The following is a 17636-nucleotide window of genomic DNA, read 5'->3' as shown; positions in this document are numbered from 1 at the left end:
GGGCTTCCGTCCCCGTAGTTTGCTCCATGGTCACAATGTGACTGTATGAGAGCCAGCTGTCCTGACCAAGTCAGGAAGAGAAATGCAAGGGGCAGCAGTAACATCTCTCTCTTCCAGCTGAGTTAGCCCCACTTAAAGAGCTCTCCCAGAAGCCCATCCAATGACTTCCAATAGGTTGGTCTCTTTGGTTGTCCCTGCATATAAGGGAATCATTTTTAGATAGACATATTCAGAGTGTCCATGTTGAACAAGTCCAGAGGGCACTAATTACAGAGAACACAATACATAAAATAGAACAGAACATTCGATACTTTGATCTAGGTGATGATGACACAGCATGTGTATATAAAAAACTCATCAGGCTGCCAACAGACACATGAAAAGATGCTCAGCATCACTAATCATCAGGGAAAGGCACATCAAAACCACAATGAAATATCATCTCACACCTGTCAGAATGGCTAAAGTAAAAAACACAAGAAACAACAAGTGCTGGTGAGGATGTGGAAAAAAGGAACCCTTGTGCACCCCTGGTGGGAATGCAAACGGGTGCAGCCATTGTGGAAAATAGTATGGTTCCTCAAAGTGAAAATAGAATTACTATATGATCCAGCAATTTTACTACCCAAAGAATATGAAAATACTAATTCTAAAAGATGTATGCACCCCTGTTTACTACAGCACTATTTACAATAGCCAAAATATGGAAGCAACCAAACTGACCATGAATAGATAAAGAAGATTGGTAAACACACACACACACTAGAATATTAGTCCACTATTAAAAAAAAAATGAAGGGGCGCCTGGGTGGCTCAGTGGGTTAAGCCGCTGCCTTTGGCTGAGGTCATGATCCCAGGGTCCTGGGATCGAGCCCCGCATCGGGCTCTCTGCTCAGCGGGGAGCCTGCTTCCCCCTCTCTCTCTGCCTGCCTCTCTGCCTGCTTGTGATCTCTGTCTATCAAATAAAAAAAATTTAAAAAAAATCTTTAACACTCTATGTTAATTATACTGAAATTAATTTTTTAAAATAAAATACATGAAGAAAAATGAGCTAAATATTAAGAAAATAGTAAATAAAATAGAAACATAATTGAAAAATTATAAGGATAAAGAGAATCCAAATAAACTGAATAAAGTTTATTAAAGACAGTAAAGGTGTTTCTTGTATGTTGCGGCATAATATCTTTTTTTAACTTGCCATTGGAATACTTAGATATCTGGCTCTATATCAGGCTATGGAAAATATCAATAAATGAAAAAAATAAAGACTCCTTTTCTTTTAATAATTCCTTCTATCATCACTAGTATGTATTTTGTATATTTTAATGCCTTTTTAAGATAAGTTTATTCTAATTGCATCTTCACTGTAAACACTAAATGTTATAGATTGCAGCTATAGTTCTATGTAATGCTTTTCTCCAATGAAATACTTTTTTAAAAATTTTTAAAAATTTATTATTATTATTTTTTTATAAACATATAATATATTTTTATCCCCAGGGGTAGAGGTCTGTGAATTGCCAGGTTTACACACTTTACAGCACTCACCATAGCACATACCCTCCCCAGTGTCCATAACCCGACGCCCCTCCCCCCAGCAACCCTCAGTTTGTTTTGTGAGATTAAGAGTAACTTATGGTTTGTCTCCCTCCCGATCCCATCTTGTTTCATTTATTCTTCTCCTACCCCCCTAACTCCCCATGTTGCATCTCCACTTCCTTATATCAGGGAGATCATATGATAGTTGTCTTTCTCCGATTGACTTATTTCACTAAGCATGATACCCTCTAGTTCCATCCACGTCGTCGCAAATGGCAGGATGACATACTTTTTTTTATGTTAATGCAGTTACTTGTTTTCTTTTTGTATCATTTACTTCATATGTTTTGTTTTATCTTATTTTATTTTATTTTATTTTTACTTTGAGAGGCCATATAACCTAGTAATTAAGAGCATGTATTTTGAAATTAGTCTGGCTAGATTAAACTAAAAGTTCTACCTCTTGATTGTTCTGAAACCTAAAAAAAAAAAAAGTCATCAGGTCGATCAGTCTGTGTATGTAAGGTTAGTAGACTTTATTTATTTATTTAATTTAGAAAAATTAATGCCTCTCTCCCTCAGAGTTGTACAGTATGGTGACCTGGGCATATTGTTACAGGTAAAATTAGGATTATGTTCTTAGAAGACATATGGGAGAGTGGACATTGGCTTAGATATATAAATGTCTTTGTCACACCTGTTAGTCCTTTTGCTGAAGGTTGTTAATACTTTTAACATGGAAACCAAAATTGGGGGGCTTGGAAGGTTTTTGTTTGTTTGTTTTTTGTAAACCAAAGTTTTAAAATATCACAGTGTGTAATGTAATATACCATAGGGGAAAAATTAGTTTAAATGTGGGAATTTTTTATATGTCATCTTAACCTCTGATATAAAAAATTGTTAAAGATTTTCTTTGTATTTGATATTTAGTAGATAGTAGCTTGATGTTGAAATATTTCAGCAAACGTGAAAGTATCAGCTTTGAAAAAAAAAATACTGCATGCTAATTTTTACTCATCTTGTAAGTGAAAACTCAGTGTATACCTTTTGAGTGCTTGTGTCCTTTATATAGTAGAAGCAACAAATAGTTATATCAAGTCACTATGAAAAAGGATTCAGAAAACTAGTTTCCATAAAATCAGTATCCACTTTGGGTAGTTCTAACTTGATACATAAGAAGTCAGTAAATAAAATTGATCATAAGTTAAAATACAATCTGTATTTTTAAATGCTTGCACATATTTAAATAATTTTTTGAAATTTTCTTTTATCCTATTTTAGAAAAAAAATATAAAAATAAGCACGCAAATCCACTTGGTTGTTATGGTAGAACTATCAGAAAATGGGTGACATAGGATTGCCCTGCCTTTGTACGACGTGTCTCGTGTAATTTAAAATACACTGTAAATAGAAGGAATTAGGAAATGGCAACATCTCAAGCATTAATTTCTCAGATTCCGGGTTGATTGATGTTCACTTGTTTTTAAAGAAACTTTGTGTTTTTCTTACTTAGGTCCATCCTCAGCAGCATCGGCTTCTTTTTGAAGTATTTGATGAAAATCGGTTGGTAAGTTATATTGTACTGGTGGCATGAACAGGAAGCGAGGGTCTGTCTCGGTAGAGCAGCGCATCGTGGGCTGGGAATCCGTGACGTGAGAGGCGACTTAAGGGGGTTATGAAGGCTCTGCACAAAATGGAGAGGTGGATGCAACTTTTTCCTCTCTTTCCTGGTGCTGCTGTGTACCGTTGCACTTTCCTCCCAAGCACCCCTCTTTCTGTCACTTCTCCACAGATTGCTGTCTTACTCTAGGAAAGCTGGCCTCCTTGTCTCGCCTTCCCTCACACTCATGCTCTGTGCTGTGGTGGGTATGCCCAGGCTCAGGGCGCCCTCTCCCTGAGCAGATTTGACTCATTCCCTCTCCCCACCCCCACTCTTCTACAAGGAAGACTGTCCCCTTCACACTGATAAAGTCCTCTAAAGGACGGCCAGCTCTTACATAGGGGGGAAAAAAAAGACAAAAGTAAGCCTGATTTTATTTTTATGAAAAGAGTTCTAATTCCTGATTTCCTAAAGACTCTGTTTAAGTCCTATCGTTTTCCTAATTTTGTCTCTTAGGAATGCTATTTCAGATCTTCTTAGCATCTTATGTGTATATTTTAAACCTGTAAGATTTGAACACGAAGGTGTAAGAACAGTGTTATGTATTCAAGGCATATCAGTTATTAAGAGACAATTATTCATTTTTTAGCTAAGAAAGAAACTGGATTTTTAAAATTTATTTTTAGTGTCAGACTACACAACGTATTTTTCCCCCTCAAGAAGTGATAACTATAGTAGTAATGGAAGATACCGCAAATGAAGTCTATCTATTAGCAATTGTAATAAGCAAAAGTGCTTCTTTATTACCAAACGAGACTTCATCACTAACTGCAGTCAAACTTTTTAAGGCTGAGTGACATGACAGATGTTGACATTTGGTTATCAGAATGGTCAGGTGCAGAGTTTTTTGTTTTCTGTTTGCGTTTTTGCCTTTTCTATAGAATAGAGATTTTTTTTCCACCTCTGTCTCTGCAGATCTTCTAGATGGGACCAGGTGAAATATAGTATTTGTGTTTTTTAAATCATGAAATAAACATACAAATAAGTGCATATAATATAAATCCTTACTTTATTTTTATTTTTTAAAAGATTTTATTTTATTTTTTTTTTTTTGAGAGTAAGAGAGTGAAAGAGAGAGAGAGAGAGGGAGTGAGCAGTGGCAGAGGGAAAGGGAGAAGCAGACTCCCTGCTGAGCAGGGAGCCCAATGCAGGGCTCAATCCCAGAGAACCCTGAGATCATGACCTGAGCCAAAGGCAGAGGCTTAGCCTACTGAGCCACCCAGGTGCCCCTAAATCCTTATTTTAAACAGTAAGACAAATATCTGCACACTTATTACTCAACTTAAGAACTAGAACATTACCAAAATCTACAGCCCCCCTTTCCCCTCCCCAGTAGCATCTCCTTTTCTTCCCCCACAAGTAGTAGCCACTGTCCGGACTATTGTGCTTATCATTGCTTTAAAAAAAAACTTGTTTATCATGTATATATGTATCTCTGAGTATAGTTTCCTTTGCATATTTTTGAATTTATTAAAATACCATCACTCTGAATCCATTCCTCTGTGACATGTTAATATGTGCCATTTAACATGTGCCAACTGTGTTGGATACTCTGCTATGCATTAGAAATACAGCTTTTCTCAAGAAGCAAGAAATAGAACAGGGTGACGTATGTCACACTAATCCTCTGACTTGTTGTTAGTCCTAGCAGGTAATTGAAGTCTACATATCACCTGAGATGTTATAGAAACTCTAGCCATTCGTAGAGTAACAGGCTTGCCTGTATAGCAGTTAATGTCCTGTGCTACTATAAATGTCATTTATGTTTATTCTCCTATAGCATTCACAACTAAATTAAGAACACATCCTTTTCCTAGCCAATTCTCTTTGGAAATGTATGGCAAAGGGCACAGATAAAATTTTAAGCAGAAACAATTTCTTGTCCTCTGGAAAAGATTTGTAATATAAGTGTTAATTTGTTTTGAAAAAAAAGAAAAAAAAGAGTAGGCTTATATCCCTCTTGTTCAGTCCATTTTAAGACCTAAGGGTTATAAGCCAGCAGTTTGGGGATGGTGATCGTGATGGTGATGATAGTAACGGGACATTTCTGAACGATGTGCCTTGAAATGAAGTCTACCCACCAGTACAAAAGTCCGTGCTTCTTTATCACTGACCTAAGAGATACACCTGCATACATCCAGCCTCTGAAGCTTCAGGAGATGCCTATATTCTGTATTCTGAATGGAGATAACTATACTTCTCAGGTTTAGTGGTTGTATTAGTCAAGGTTTTCCTGAGAAACAGAACCAATAGGAGACACACACACACACACAGGCAGAATGAGAGAGAGAGAGAGATTTGTTTCAAGGAATTGGTTCATGTGATTGTGGAAGTTGGCAAGTCTGAAATCTGTGAGCTGGGGTGAGCAGGTTGAATATTCAGGTAAGAGTTGATATCACAGCCTTGAATCTGAAACCTGTAGGGCAGGCCAGCAAGCTGGAAACTCAGGCAGGTGTAATCTTGATGTATGTAATCTCGAAGTGGAATTGCTTCTTCTTCAGCAAATCTGTCTTTGCTCTTAAGGCCTTTAGCTGTTAATGAGGACTACCACGTTATGGAGGGTCATCTGCTTTACTCAAAATCTACCGATTTAAATGTTAATCACATCTGAAAAATACCTTCATAGCAACATCTAGACTGCTGCTTGTCCAGACAACTGGGCAAAAGAGCCTAGCCAAGTTGACACGTACAATTAATCATCACAGTGGACTTTGGCCTTCAGAGTTCCAGTGAATGGTGAGGGTTATCCAGAGTCGATCATCACCTTATTTTCTGTGTAGATCATCAATAACTAAATGCCTCAGAATATGGGGCCCTGTGCTTCAATCTGATCCTCAGACATTATCCATTTCATTCCAGAAGGTGAAATTCTTCAGAACTTGCATAGATTCCTCCCAGATGAGGGCCGTCACCGCTCTCCAGCTCTTCTCCACTTAAGTTTGGGGTTACGTTCCTCTTTTGGAATATCTGACTGAGGGGCTACATTTTGCCCCCAGTTCTCCATCACAGTTCTGTGATGGTGGGACAGATCCTGTGCAGTCCTGGCCCAGAGCCAGCAACACACCCTGCTGAGCCTCTCTATGGTTGAAACTCAGACTGGCAGGCTGGGAAGTGCATGTTATTCTCTCACCTTCTTTATCCTTGGCTGAAACCCTCCTTGAAAACTTTCAATCATCATCCCTTCTTGTCCAGCTGCAGTACTTTTTGATATTTCTTCAGAAGTAATAGCTGGGTCAACTTAAAAAAAAAATCCTGAAAGACAGCTTTAGGCAGTGGGAGTAAGTGTGGTGACCATCCATCCATCCATCCATCCCGCTTTCTCTCTGGTGCTACTTTGTGCTTACTGGGTGCCCAGCATGAGCCCAGGAAGATCAGAAGAAAAGTGTAGTTATGGCCCTGGCACTCTGCAACTTGAAATCTAGTTGGGGCGCATGAGACTGAAGCTTCTAGTGAAGCTTACCAAAGAGAAAACATTTATCTAGCCAAATATCTGAGGCTCAGTTGTATCAACAACCAGAGGAGTTTTGCCTGTTAACTAGATGTTTTAGGCCACAGGCATGAGCAGTTAGATCTCATTAATTAGCCTCTTAGATGTGTTCCCTTCTTTGAGTTATGAGACCCCTAACTTAGTTGAGGAAGAAAAGCTGAAGTCATTTGAAGACAAGGTGAAAAGATTGGGACTCTTTCTTCTATAAAGAGAGAGGATTATAAGGGAATACTTACTGAAGTATGTAAAATCGTAAAGGAGGTAGGTTATATAAAACCAAAATTACATAATAAATTTATTGCTAAGTTTACAATTATTGTACATATTCTGAAACATAGTACTATATCATCCTAGTCAGAAACGTAATTTCATAAATTCCATATTTCTATTTCATCATATTGTAATTGATTAAAAATACTGTTTAGAAAATTATGATTGAGAACAGATCTATCTTAAGGCGTTTTCTTTTTTAAACAAAGTACAAGTATATGTTTTACATATTTACTTTTACTTAGAAAAAAAAATCTTACTTAGAAAAATACAACTTGGGTGTAGTACCATGTGGTGTAAACAACTGAACTATTTTACTTTCCTATGAATGAGCCAGTATATATTTATTACTGGAGTTCCAGCTATAAAATTCAGGTAAGGGGTTTAAATATACCCTAGAGTATTATTTAAAAATAAATTTGTTTCTTTCAAATAGAATACCAACCTTGGTCTATGACATTTAGGGGAGAAATTAAAATATTAAACTTTTATTACCTAGTAAACTGAAAATAAAGTAAAGGTTAAATAAATAGAAAGCAGAAAAAATATATATACAAAATCACAACCTCTAGGAGGACAAACAGTCTACTGTTCTCTACTGTGGGAGCTTTATCAGCAGTAGTAAGTAATTCCACCTCTAGGGCAACGCTAGTATTCAAAAATGTAAACAAGTATGTACTTTGTTTATACAAAGAAATGTGCGGCACGGTTTGTATTCTTTATAGATATCAAACAGCTAAGTGGATTGTTTCAACACACCAGTAGGGGCCAGCAAAGAGCTCTTAGAATTTTCAGAACAGAATTGGCATTGAGATATGTTTATTTGACGTGTTAAATCCTTTTTTGACTTCTTTACTTACCACACCACTCTCTTAAGTGAATGACTTGCAGAGACAGTGGAATAAAATATCTGGTGTGCTCAAACTATATTGGGGTATAGTTTTTCTGTCTAATCTGCATATATTTTTAATGGAATGTTTGCTTAGGCTATTTCTTGGCAGAGTTTTAATAGTCAAAATATAAATGGCATCATTTAAAGACTGTACTGCTTGGCTGGAAAAGGCCTTAAAATTACAGGAGAAAATGCTTGGTGACAGCTTCTCTTAAAACTTTTCTTTCTCAGACCTATGCTCAATTTTTCAATAGTATTACTAGGCTAATTTTGTATTTCTATCCTTAAGCTTTCACTTTTCATAAGTAGTGTTTTGGAAGCTAAACTATTTATCTATCTGATTTAATGCGTCTGTTTTAATTCACCCCAAAGTTTTGGTACTTCCGAATTTATACGTCTATTGAATTCACACATTTAAAAAAAAAAACCAAAAACAGAATATATGCCTTTCTGCACTAACTAACTTGATGAGATTCCTAGTTTGGCTGCCCCTTGGAAATTCAATCCTTGATTTGATACTCAATTACATGGGGTTTCATTCCTACCAACTTCCTGTAATTCTATCCCTCTGGGTAAAAATATTAGTGGTCAAACTGCTGGAGAAAGTATAGGCGCGGTGATTCACATGGTTAAATGTTCATTTAGTAGAGCAGAAGTGAAAAAAACACTGTTTCAACTTGAAATGCTAGAAGATTGTTGTTCTTGTGTTACTCATTCATGCAAATTGGAGAAGGTATAATTGAAACAAGGTTGGCAGTGTTTGAGGCAGTGCGCTGCAGCTGAGCTCAGCTGAAAGGTCGCTGGAAATCAAGTGCTTTGTAAGTGAAGGCATTTTGACTACAAGCGATTCAAAATATGTGGAAACGTCAGTCTCAGGAATGGGTCGTCTTTTTCTTTCTATGATATCTGGTATCTAAGGTTTTACTTAGGAGAAAGACTGCTACTTCAGAGCTCTTTCAGGCACCACAAATGATTTTTTCCTCTGATGCAGCCCAGCTGCCGCTAGCCTGTCTACCAACAGAGATCTTTGTTATGACTTTCAGCCCTTAACATGTTTGGAAATGAGAACAAATGGCACAAAGCTTACGATTGCACTTTGCAGCCCGAAGAAGCAATACTTACCCTTTGTCAGAAAGCTCCGGAGATGATTTGGAGAGCAGTGTTCACATGTGCTTCAAAAGACCAAGCCGGATTTCAACATCTAACGTTGTGCAAATGAAGCTGACTCCTAGACAGACCGCACGAGCTCCGTTGATGCAGGGAAACGTTAAGACTCAGGAAAGAGCATCTGTGCCTTCACCTGAAAATGTTAATAAAAAGAGCAGCTGTCTGCAGATTTCACTACAGCCAACAAGGTACAGTGGATGTCTTCAGCCTAGCAGTGTCTTAGCTGATGGGGAGGATGCTTCGTGGACGTGTGTCTTGAGGGACGGCATGGAGCACAGTGCTGTGGCTGAGAACGAACTGAACGCTGTGAGTGATAGTGACCTTGTGAGCAGTCCTACCCTTCGCAGCCGTAGCCTTAGCAACTTTTCCACCAGTGAGAATGGGTCTTCCAGTAGCAACGGTAGTGATTACGGGTCGTGCACCAGTATCACGAGCAGTGGTTCCTACACAAACAGTACCATCAGCGACAGCAGTGGTTCTCCTTTTCCACCAACGGATGATACTTTTTTGGGTGGAAATGTACCTTCCGACAGCACCTCCAATAGAAGTGTGCCAAACAGGAACACTACTCCATGTGAAATTTTCTCAAGAAGCCCAAGTACTGTTCCTTTTGTCCAGGATGACTCGGAGCGTGGACTAGAAATTATGAAATTGCCAGTGAGCAGGAATTCGAAAATTCCACTAAAACGTTGTTCATCTTTAGTCATTTTTCCTCGGAGTCCTTCAAATACCCCACCAACTTCTCCGACAAGTACAGATATTCTTCCAAGCAAAGGATCCTATCAAACCTCACACCAGTTTATTATTTCTCCTAGTGAAATTGCCCACAGCGAGGATGGGACTGGTGCTAAGGGATTTCTTTCCACAGCTGTCAATGGGCTTCGGTTATCTAAAACAATGTGTACTCCCGGGGAAGGAAGAGACATACGAGCACTTCACAGGAAGGGCTCATTACAAAAGAGAATTGCTGTTGCACGTAATAGTCCGAATCAGCCTGTCTGTGAAAAGTCATCTGAAGGATATTCCTGTGTCTCAGTGCACTTCACCCAACAAAAAGCAACTCCATTAGATTGTGAAACAGCAAATGGTGATTGTAAACCAGAGATGTCAGAAATGAAGCTTCATTCTGATTCAGAGTGCATTAAGCTTATGCACAGGACATCTGCACGTTTACCATCCTCTCAAAACCTAGATTACCAAATAAATATCAATGGACAGTTGGAAAGACCAAATTTACAGATAAACAAAAACCATGCTATTTTACAAAGAAGTATTTCATTGGGAGGAACTTACCCAAATGTTTCCTGTTTATCCAGCCTTAAACACAATTGTTCTAAGGGGGGACCATCACAATTACTCATAAAGTTTGCATCTGGAAATGAAGATAAAGTTGATAACTTATCAAGAGACAGTAACAGAGATTTCACAAATGAACTATCTAATTCTTTAAAACATTCTTATGAGGTAAGTTTCCTTTGGTCTTGGTAAATGTTAATTTATACCAGGAAAGCCTTATGAAATATTTGGTTAAAATTTATTATGACTTAGCTAGCAAGTGTTTTATAGTCATAATCTTTGTACTTGCAAATCTGAAGGACCCCCAATAGTTTTTCACTCTATTTGTTATTTTACCAGTATTGGAATATGCATTGAAAAGAAAAGAAGAAATCTTTCCAAAGTGATTTAAGGCATGAAACATTTCTGTAGCATAAAAACAAGCTTTAAGTAATAATTTATTTCATAACATTTTTACCTTGGTATATTTTTTCTTTAAGGAACATAGCATTTTTATGTCTAACTCCATATTTTATTCCTCTTTCAAAAATGTTCATTTGGTATTCACCCCTTTAATCATTGTGAAATAAGGTAAAATATAGAATGCTTATTTAAAATATTAAACAATAAAAAGCCTACATAAAAATGTAAAAATGTTGTCACAAATGAACGCGAAGAAAATGTTCCTCTAAAGTATGTGTATTTAGTAGAACATTGATAAAAATGATTATTCTGCATGTTTAAAGCAGAGGAAAAATAAATGGCATTTGCATTTGTATATACCCTTAACCACAGGAATTTTGTTTCCACCCAATTTTCCTTTAGCTACCAGTTAAGACTGCTTCTAAAATGTAACTCCGTCTTTCAACAATATTGAATTATAAATTTTATATTTTTTGAATTTGGTTTCAATTGCTAGGCATTTCCCATACTCCTCTAGTTACCTTAGTAATTTGTTATTTTGATAATTTTGTTTGTTAGTCATTTAACTCTAATGAATCTTAACCAAAATAGTTTTTTATATAATTGAGCCTTTCCAAAGTATTTGAACTTAACTAGATTTTCCAAAGTATTTGAACTTAAGTAGATTTTTAAAATTTCTGTATTTGGAAGGTCTTGCCAGATTCCAGGAAATTAAAATTTTTTTTGACTAAACCAGTTCTAGATGACAGTACATAATAGTTGAGGGGGAAAAAAATCTTATCTGTTATTCTGTGTTTATATAACTCAGTATCTATATAAAAAAATTTTTTTTTTTTACTTCTGGCAAGTGGCTTTAGGTAAATAAAATATTAAGTAATTGACAGTTTTTTCTCTTTTCAAATTTCATAAATATAATTATTGTTACCTAATACCCAGATGTTAATATAAGCAACTACTTTACTGAAGATGAATAAAGATCAGATTTCAAATTCTGATCTAAATTTTAGGATAATTTTATTTATAAGACTTTAAAGAAACTAGTTTTTAGAGGATGATAATCCATGGAACTGTTTTGCCCCCTGAAAGAAAGTAATGAAGTGACATTATAAAGAAACATATTAATAATTTGCTAATTGAATTAGATGTATCTTGTAAACTTATCTTACATTTAAGGAAATAAATCTGAAAGGAATCATTAACCTAGAAATATTTATAGATAAATGTATTTATAGACATAGCCTTAAAATAGTTGATTTTATGGTAATATTATAGTTTGTTGTTAATGATACTTTTGAAAAAAGGTATTTTTAATGTTTTTTAATAAAGTGGGACTAAAATACACTTTTATTGTTTTTTATTTAACATAGGTAAGTTAACTTAAATATTTTTTTGTGACAGCCAAATGTCTAGCTTTATGCACATTCTGTTTTTTGGGAGATTATTGGATTATAAATAGTTCAGAAATGTGTAATTTGCTGGAGAGTTTTAATTTGTTCCTCCATTTAATGTTTATTAAACAACTCTACATAAAAGTATTGGTAAGCAATGCTGCAACCACTAAATTCAACATAAAGTAGATCTAAATTGATCTAATTGATTGGTAAAGGCTTATTTTAAAAGGAAAATGCTAATGTTATTTTTCCTAAACTTAGCAGTGGCAACAATACAGGGGTTTTAGAAATAATCCTGTGTTTATCAATAATTATATATTAATCTAATTATAGTGGTATATTGTAACTCATTTATAAATAAACAGCTCCCAAAATATTTCCCATGACTCCAGTTAGTCTGGGTTAGTATTCTGATATGCTGAGTCTGGATTCACATTTAACAAGTTGATATTAGAGTAGCATTTAGTAATGTCAGCTATCTGTACTGAGCAGCCGTGAAATTAAATCACTGCTTTGGTCAGGGACCCTGGTTTTTAAAGCACTGAGAGTCTATTCTTTTCTTACGTGTTTAGCCACCAGTCTCCAGCAGCATAATATCCCGTTTCTAGCTGTCTATAGTAACCACTCATTAATGGCTAATATTTTAAAATCTAGTGAGAACTTTCACCTGTATCTGCAACAGGGCTCTGTTCTGTGTTTACAACTTAGAATGAAAATGGGACTTTGTAGTCTGTGTGATAATGTTTGTTTTATTTATTTGCTATCAAAGAACATAACAATAACTGGCATATGTTTCTTATATATACTTGCTGAAATACAATATTACTTTTGTAAAGGCTGTGTAATGACATTTGACATGAAAGTAGATAGATGATGTTTCAGCATTGTCTGTAATATTTTGTCAGCTCAGTCAAGAAATAGTTTTTATCTAGTTATAAAAATGACTCTTCAGTTTTCTAAACTCTATGGGCAGTTTACTCAGTTGTTACTTTATTTTCTCCTGTCTATTGTTCTCTAAATCACCTATGTTATGTTGTTAGGATGCTCAGAGATTTTGTTATCCTATTATTTAAAATACCTCAGCATTGTGCACAAGTTTGTACATGTCTTCCATTCTTCACATAGATGCACATTTTTATCCAAAAGTTTGGCTTTCCATTTTTTCTTTATGTTACAGATTTTTTCTTCATTTCCTGTTGCTTCATCCTGGGTGGGTAAATTGTTTAAGCCCGGTGTGGTAGAACTTTAAAAAACCCTTTCTCAGTTATTTCAAAAGCCTTTAACACTAATCTCAAGATGACACATTTTAATAATTTACTTAGTTGTCCTTCTAAAATAAGTGTTTTAAATATGTATTTGTTTTAGTGTTCCATTATTTTCACAGTTCTGTTAACTTTAGCAGACTATTTAGAGACATTTGGTTAAATTTATTTTAAACAACACTTAATCTTTCCTATAAAAACTAATATAGTTTATAAATATTGACTCTAAAACTGTGATGCAACAATGTGAATGACCCATTTTAGAAATTTGGCAAGAGATGTACACTTGTGAATGCATATCTCTTAGAACTGAAGAACTAGAATATTTAAAAAAATTTTTTTTAAGATTTTACTTATTTATTTATTTGACAGAGAGAAAGAGATCACAAGTAGACAGAGAGGCAGGGGGAAGCAGGCTCCCTGCCGAGCAGAGAGCCCGATGTGGGGCTCGATCTCAGGACCCTGAGATCATGACCTGAGCCAAAGGCAGAGGCTTTAACCCACTGAGCCACCCAGGCACCCCCAGAGGAACCAGAATATTAATTTCAGAGTGGTTCAGGGAGCTGAGTTGTTTGCTTCAGAAACACTTCCGATTTCTCTGTAGATATGATTTCTTTAATTCATTCATCTGGCACACATTTGAGTGCCTACTGTTTGCCAGACACTGACCCAAGCCCTGGGAACAAAAGATAATAAAATACGGTCTCCTTGGGGGAACTCCCATGCTAGTAAGAGAGAGATGCTGGTAAACAAACAGAAATTCAGTCTAACGGGTGATGTGCTAAAATAGAGGTGTGTATGAGAAGGTGAGAAAGATGCAAGAGTATTCATCTGGAGGACCTGATGGATAGAGGGAGACTTCTCAGAGGTGGTGACATTTGAGCTGAGTCTTGGTAGGTGAGTTGGAGTTCACCAGGCAGAGAAGGCAAAGAGGGTGTTCTGGAGTAGAGATTCTCAGTTTCGGCACTGTTGACATTTGGGCTGGAGACTTTTTCTTGTGGGAGTGCTGTCTGGTGCCTTAGGATGTCCAGCAGCATCTCTGGCCTCCACTTCTTAGATGCCCGTAGCACCTTTCTCTTCTAGTTGTGACAATCAGAAAATGTCTCCAGATGTTGCCGAAGGTCCTCTAGGGGCAAAATTGATTCCTGTTGAGAGTCGTTGCTCCAGGCAGAAGCAGCGGCACGTGCAAGGCTAGCTATGTGAAAGGGGATGTCATGAACAAAGAGAGAGGATCCAGGAAAAGGGCAGATTGGGAGGACGATGGAGAAATCATGCGGTATTAGGTTCATGTATTGATAGGGCGCCCTTGGGTGCTGGTGGAGGTGCAGGGTCAGGGCTCCGGAGAGAAGCGAGGGCTGGAAATGTAGCTCGAGAGTTATGAGTATAGTCAGGGCCTTAGCTAAGGATGAACCAAAAAGCATAAAAGTGAGATGGGAGGGGGTAGTAAATCAGAATTCTGGGGACCACAGACTATGGGGGGGCAGCAGAAGAAGAGATGATCAGGAGACTAAGAAGAGCCACTGGAGAGGCAGAGAGGCCAGGAGAGCAGGGAAGCCCAGAAGTCAAGGGAAGGGACAATCCAAGGAGGGCAGCATCCAGGACCAGAGAACCCACGGGTCTGTGGCGGTGAGGAGGTCTGTGGTGACTTCAGCACGAGTGTGATCAGGGGTAGAGCGTGAAAGCTGGGCTGAAGAGAGAATGAAACATGTAAGGAAGAAAAATATCAGTGTTATAAAACAGACATGAGTTTTTGTGGGTACAGTATATACTGAATGGTTGGTATACAGAAGACATGGTGTTGGGTGGATATAAATGCACAAATTCTCTGTCCGTGAGAATATTGCAACCTAGTCTGTAGGGGAAGACGGGGCTTCTAGTCCTCTATTCTTTTGCCTTTGAACTGTAGTATAAGTGAGTATGAGCAGTGAAACCAGATATGGAGATTCAGTAATCTGAAATTAAAGAAACAACATGTTAGGAGTGCAGACTTGACGCTGCCTATGAGTAGTCACAGCTCACTTTGAACAGTATCATTCTTAACTTTCTCCTCCTCTCTCCACCACCAAAAAGGGGATGAAACAAAAATAGAGCCTCCCCATAGGAAGCAAGTCAGGGTTAAAAGGATGGTGGCTACAAACTACTCAGAAAATAGACGTCTCTGTCTTTCTGTCATGGACTGCTTCCAGGATATGGAGCCCACCGTGTAGCTGTTGTGAGGCCTCCCCCTTCTAGACCCACTGTCCCTTTGCATTTGGGTGACAGTGAACAAGATAGACCAGGAGAAGTCAGGACCCAGGAGGCTGTTTGGGCAGAAGGGGCTGGGCACAGTCCCTGCGTGGGGCTAGCCTGTGTGTTGAGGTCAGCAGGGTGGTTAGCAGGCGTGAACGAGTGCTAAGAAAGGGAACCAATGATCTTGTCAACATGTCCAGGAAATACCTGAAGTATTGCTCAAGTGTGTGGTTCTGTATTCTTTGTTTGCCCTATGTGAGACTGGAAGACTATAGTCAGATGAAGACAGACACTTAGCAATGGAAGAAAGCATTTCAAGACAAGAGATGAGCAAATCTGTCCGGACATGGGAGCAGTTGTTGAAAAGCAATTTTACCAACCCTGAGATTTAACAAAGCTTCTTAGAACTAGAGCAGATCTGAGAACTTGAAAGGGCAAGTGGGCAGCTTGTTTTTGTACCTTGCAGTTCAACTCTTGAACTAGTAACACAAAGACCGTCTTGACCAAGAGACTCCATGATCTTTCTAGTTAGGATCTAGGTATCTGTGGGGGTGGGAAGTAGGGGGAACATCAGGCTTTCTCTTGATTCAGATGTGTTACAAAACCACCACACTGTGAAACATTGTGTGGTATGCCTTAATAGCAAAAAATATTACAAAAAAAAAAAAAAAGAAATTTACATCAAGGATATTGGTGGTACAATAGACAATCTCTTTAAATTCAGTTGTTTGTTAAATACAGAAACGTTCTGGGCACCTGGGTGGCTCAGTGGGTTAAAGCCTCTGCCTTTGGTATCTCTCCTGGGATCAAGCCTCGCATCGGGCTCTCTGCTCGGCAGCGAGCCTGCTTCCCTTCCTCTTTCTCTGCCTGCCTCTCTTACTTTTGATCTCTGTCTGTCAAATAAGTAATAAATAAAAAATCTAAAAAATAATAAATAAATAAATAATAAAATTTAAATAATTTAATAAAATAAAAAATTTTTAAAAATAATAAATAAATAAATAAATAAATAATCTTTAAAATTAAAAAAAATAAATACAGAAACATTCTTTACAGAGTTTTTGTCTTTTGTCCCCCTTACAAAAGCTGAGTGTGTGACATTTTATGATATAGCTAAAATAATATTATCCAGGACTACTTCCTTTTTTCCCCTTTTTCTCTCAAATTTTTTTTGGCAAGCTGCCCTCTAATGTTTTGAAGATTGCAACTGGAAAATTCCTTAAGTTGTCAATTGGACCAGTAATTCTCAACTTTTCATGCCCGTGCACATCTCCTGGAGATCTTATTAAAAGGCAGATTCTGGTTCTCTAGATCTGGGATGTCTGAGAGTTCCATATTTTCCACAAGCTTCAAAGTCATATCAATGCTGCTCATTTCTCAAACACACTTTGAGAAGACCATTCTTTTATGAGAACAGTTTATAGTTGAAGTATCTGATGAGTCTTTCTCCCACTTTTACATACAGCAGAGCTACAGGTATACTGTGGCAAGGACCAAAATAATTTGCAATGAATTTTAAGTCTACTTGGGCATTAGACTCATTATTGATTGAGACCATGTAATATAGAAGAGGTTGTTTGGACCAAGAAACATTCAAGGTCAAGGTTGCCTACCTGCTTTATAAAAGAACTTTAATATGACTCTTGCAGAATTCTGACTATTAAATTTTCCAGGATTACATTTTAGTTTCATTTAAGAATTTAAAAATATTAGTCTGTAACATTTGTGGTTCTACTTAAGGGAAGCTCTTAAATTTATAATGGCTCTAATTCTGGTCTATGTTGTTTTTAAAACTGTTGCCTACATTAGTTTTTTTCCCCCTCTCAGCATAAGATTTAAAAAATACACAATTGAAATACTATATGTTTCTTAAATATTTTGGCTTTTTCAAGCAATATCTTCTATCTCCTTCTTTATGAACATTTTGAATCTTTTCAATATACTTTCCTATGGCAGCATCATTTAGGGTACTACCAAGAATTTTAAAATTTTACACTGGTTTGTGTAACGAATTGAAAAACCATATATAATCAGTGCTTAC

At 37.0% G+C, this 17636-nt stretch overlaps 1 protein-coding gene across 2 annotated transcripts in view; it reads left to right on the top strand.

Annotated features, from left to right (window-relative positions):
• Positions 1 to 17636, top strand: part of NEDD4 (NEDD4 E3 ubiquitin protein ligase) — a 120402-nt gene that overhangs the window by 40648 nt on the left and 62118 nt on the right. Inside the window, exon 5 of one of the 2 annotated variants that reach the window (XM_080807818.1) lies at positions 3053 to 3106. In XM_080807818.1, coding sequence (XP_080663944.1) covers positions 3053 to 3106 — 54 coding nt within the window. Of the gene's footprint in view, positions 1 to 3052; positions 3107 to 8431; positions 10480 to 17636 lie in introns of those variants that run through there. The other variant, XM_080807817.1, reaches the window with a different exon arrangement.

Source organism: Martes martes (assembly GCF_963455335.1).
Source record: "Martes martes genome assembly, chromosome: 7".
Classification (NCBI taxonomy): Eukaryota; Metazoa; Chordata; class Mammalia; order Carnivora; family Mustelidae; genus Martes; species Martes martes.
This window is presented reverse-complemented; position numbering and strand designations above follow the sequence as displayed.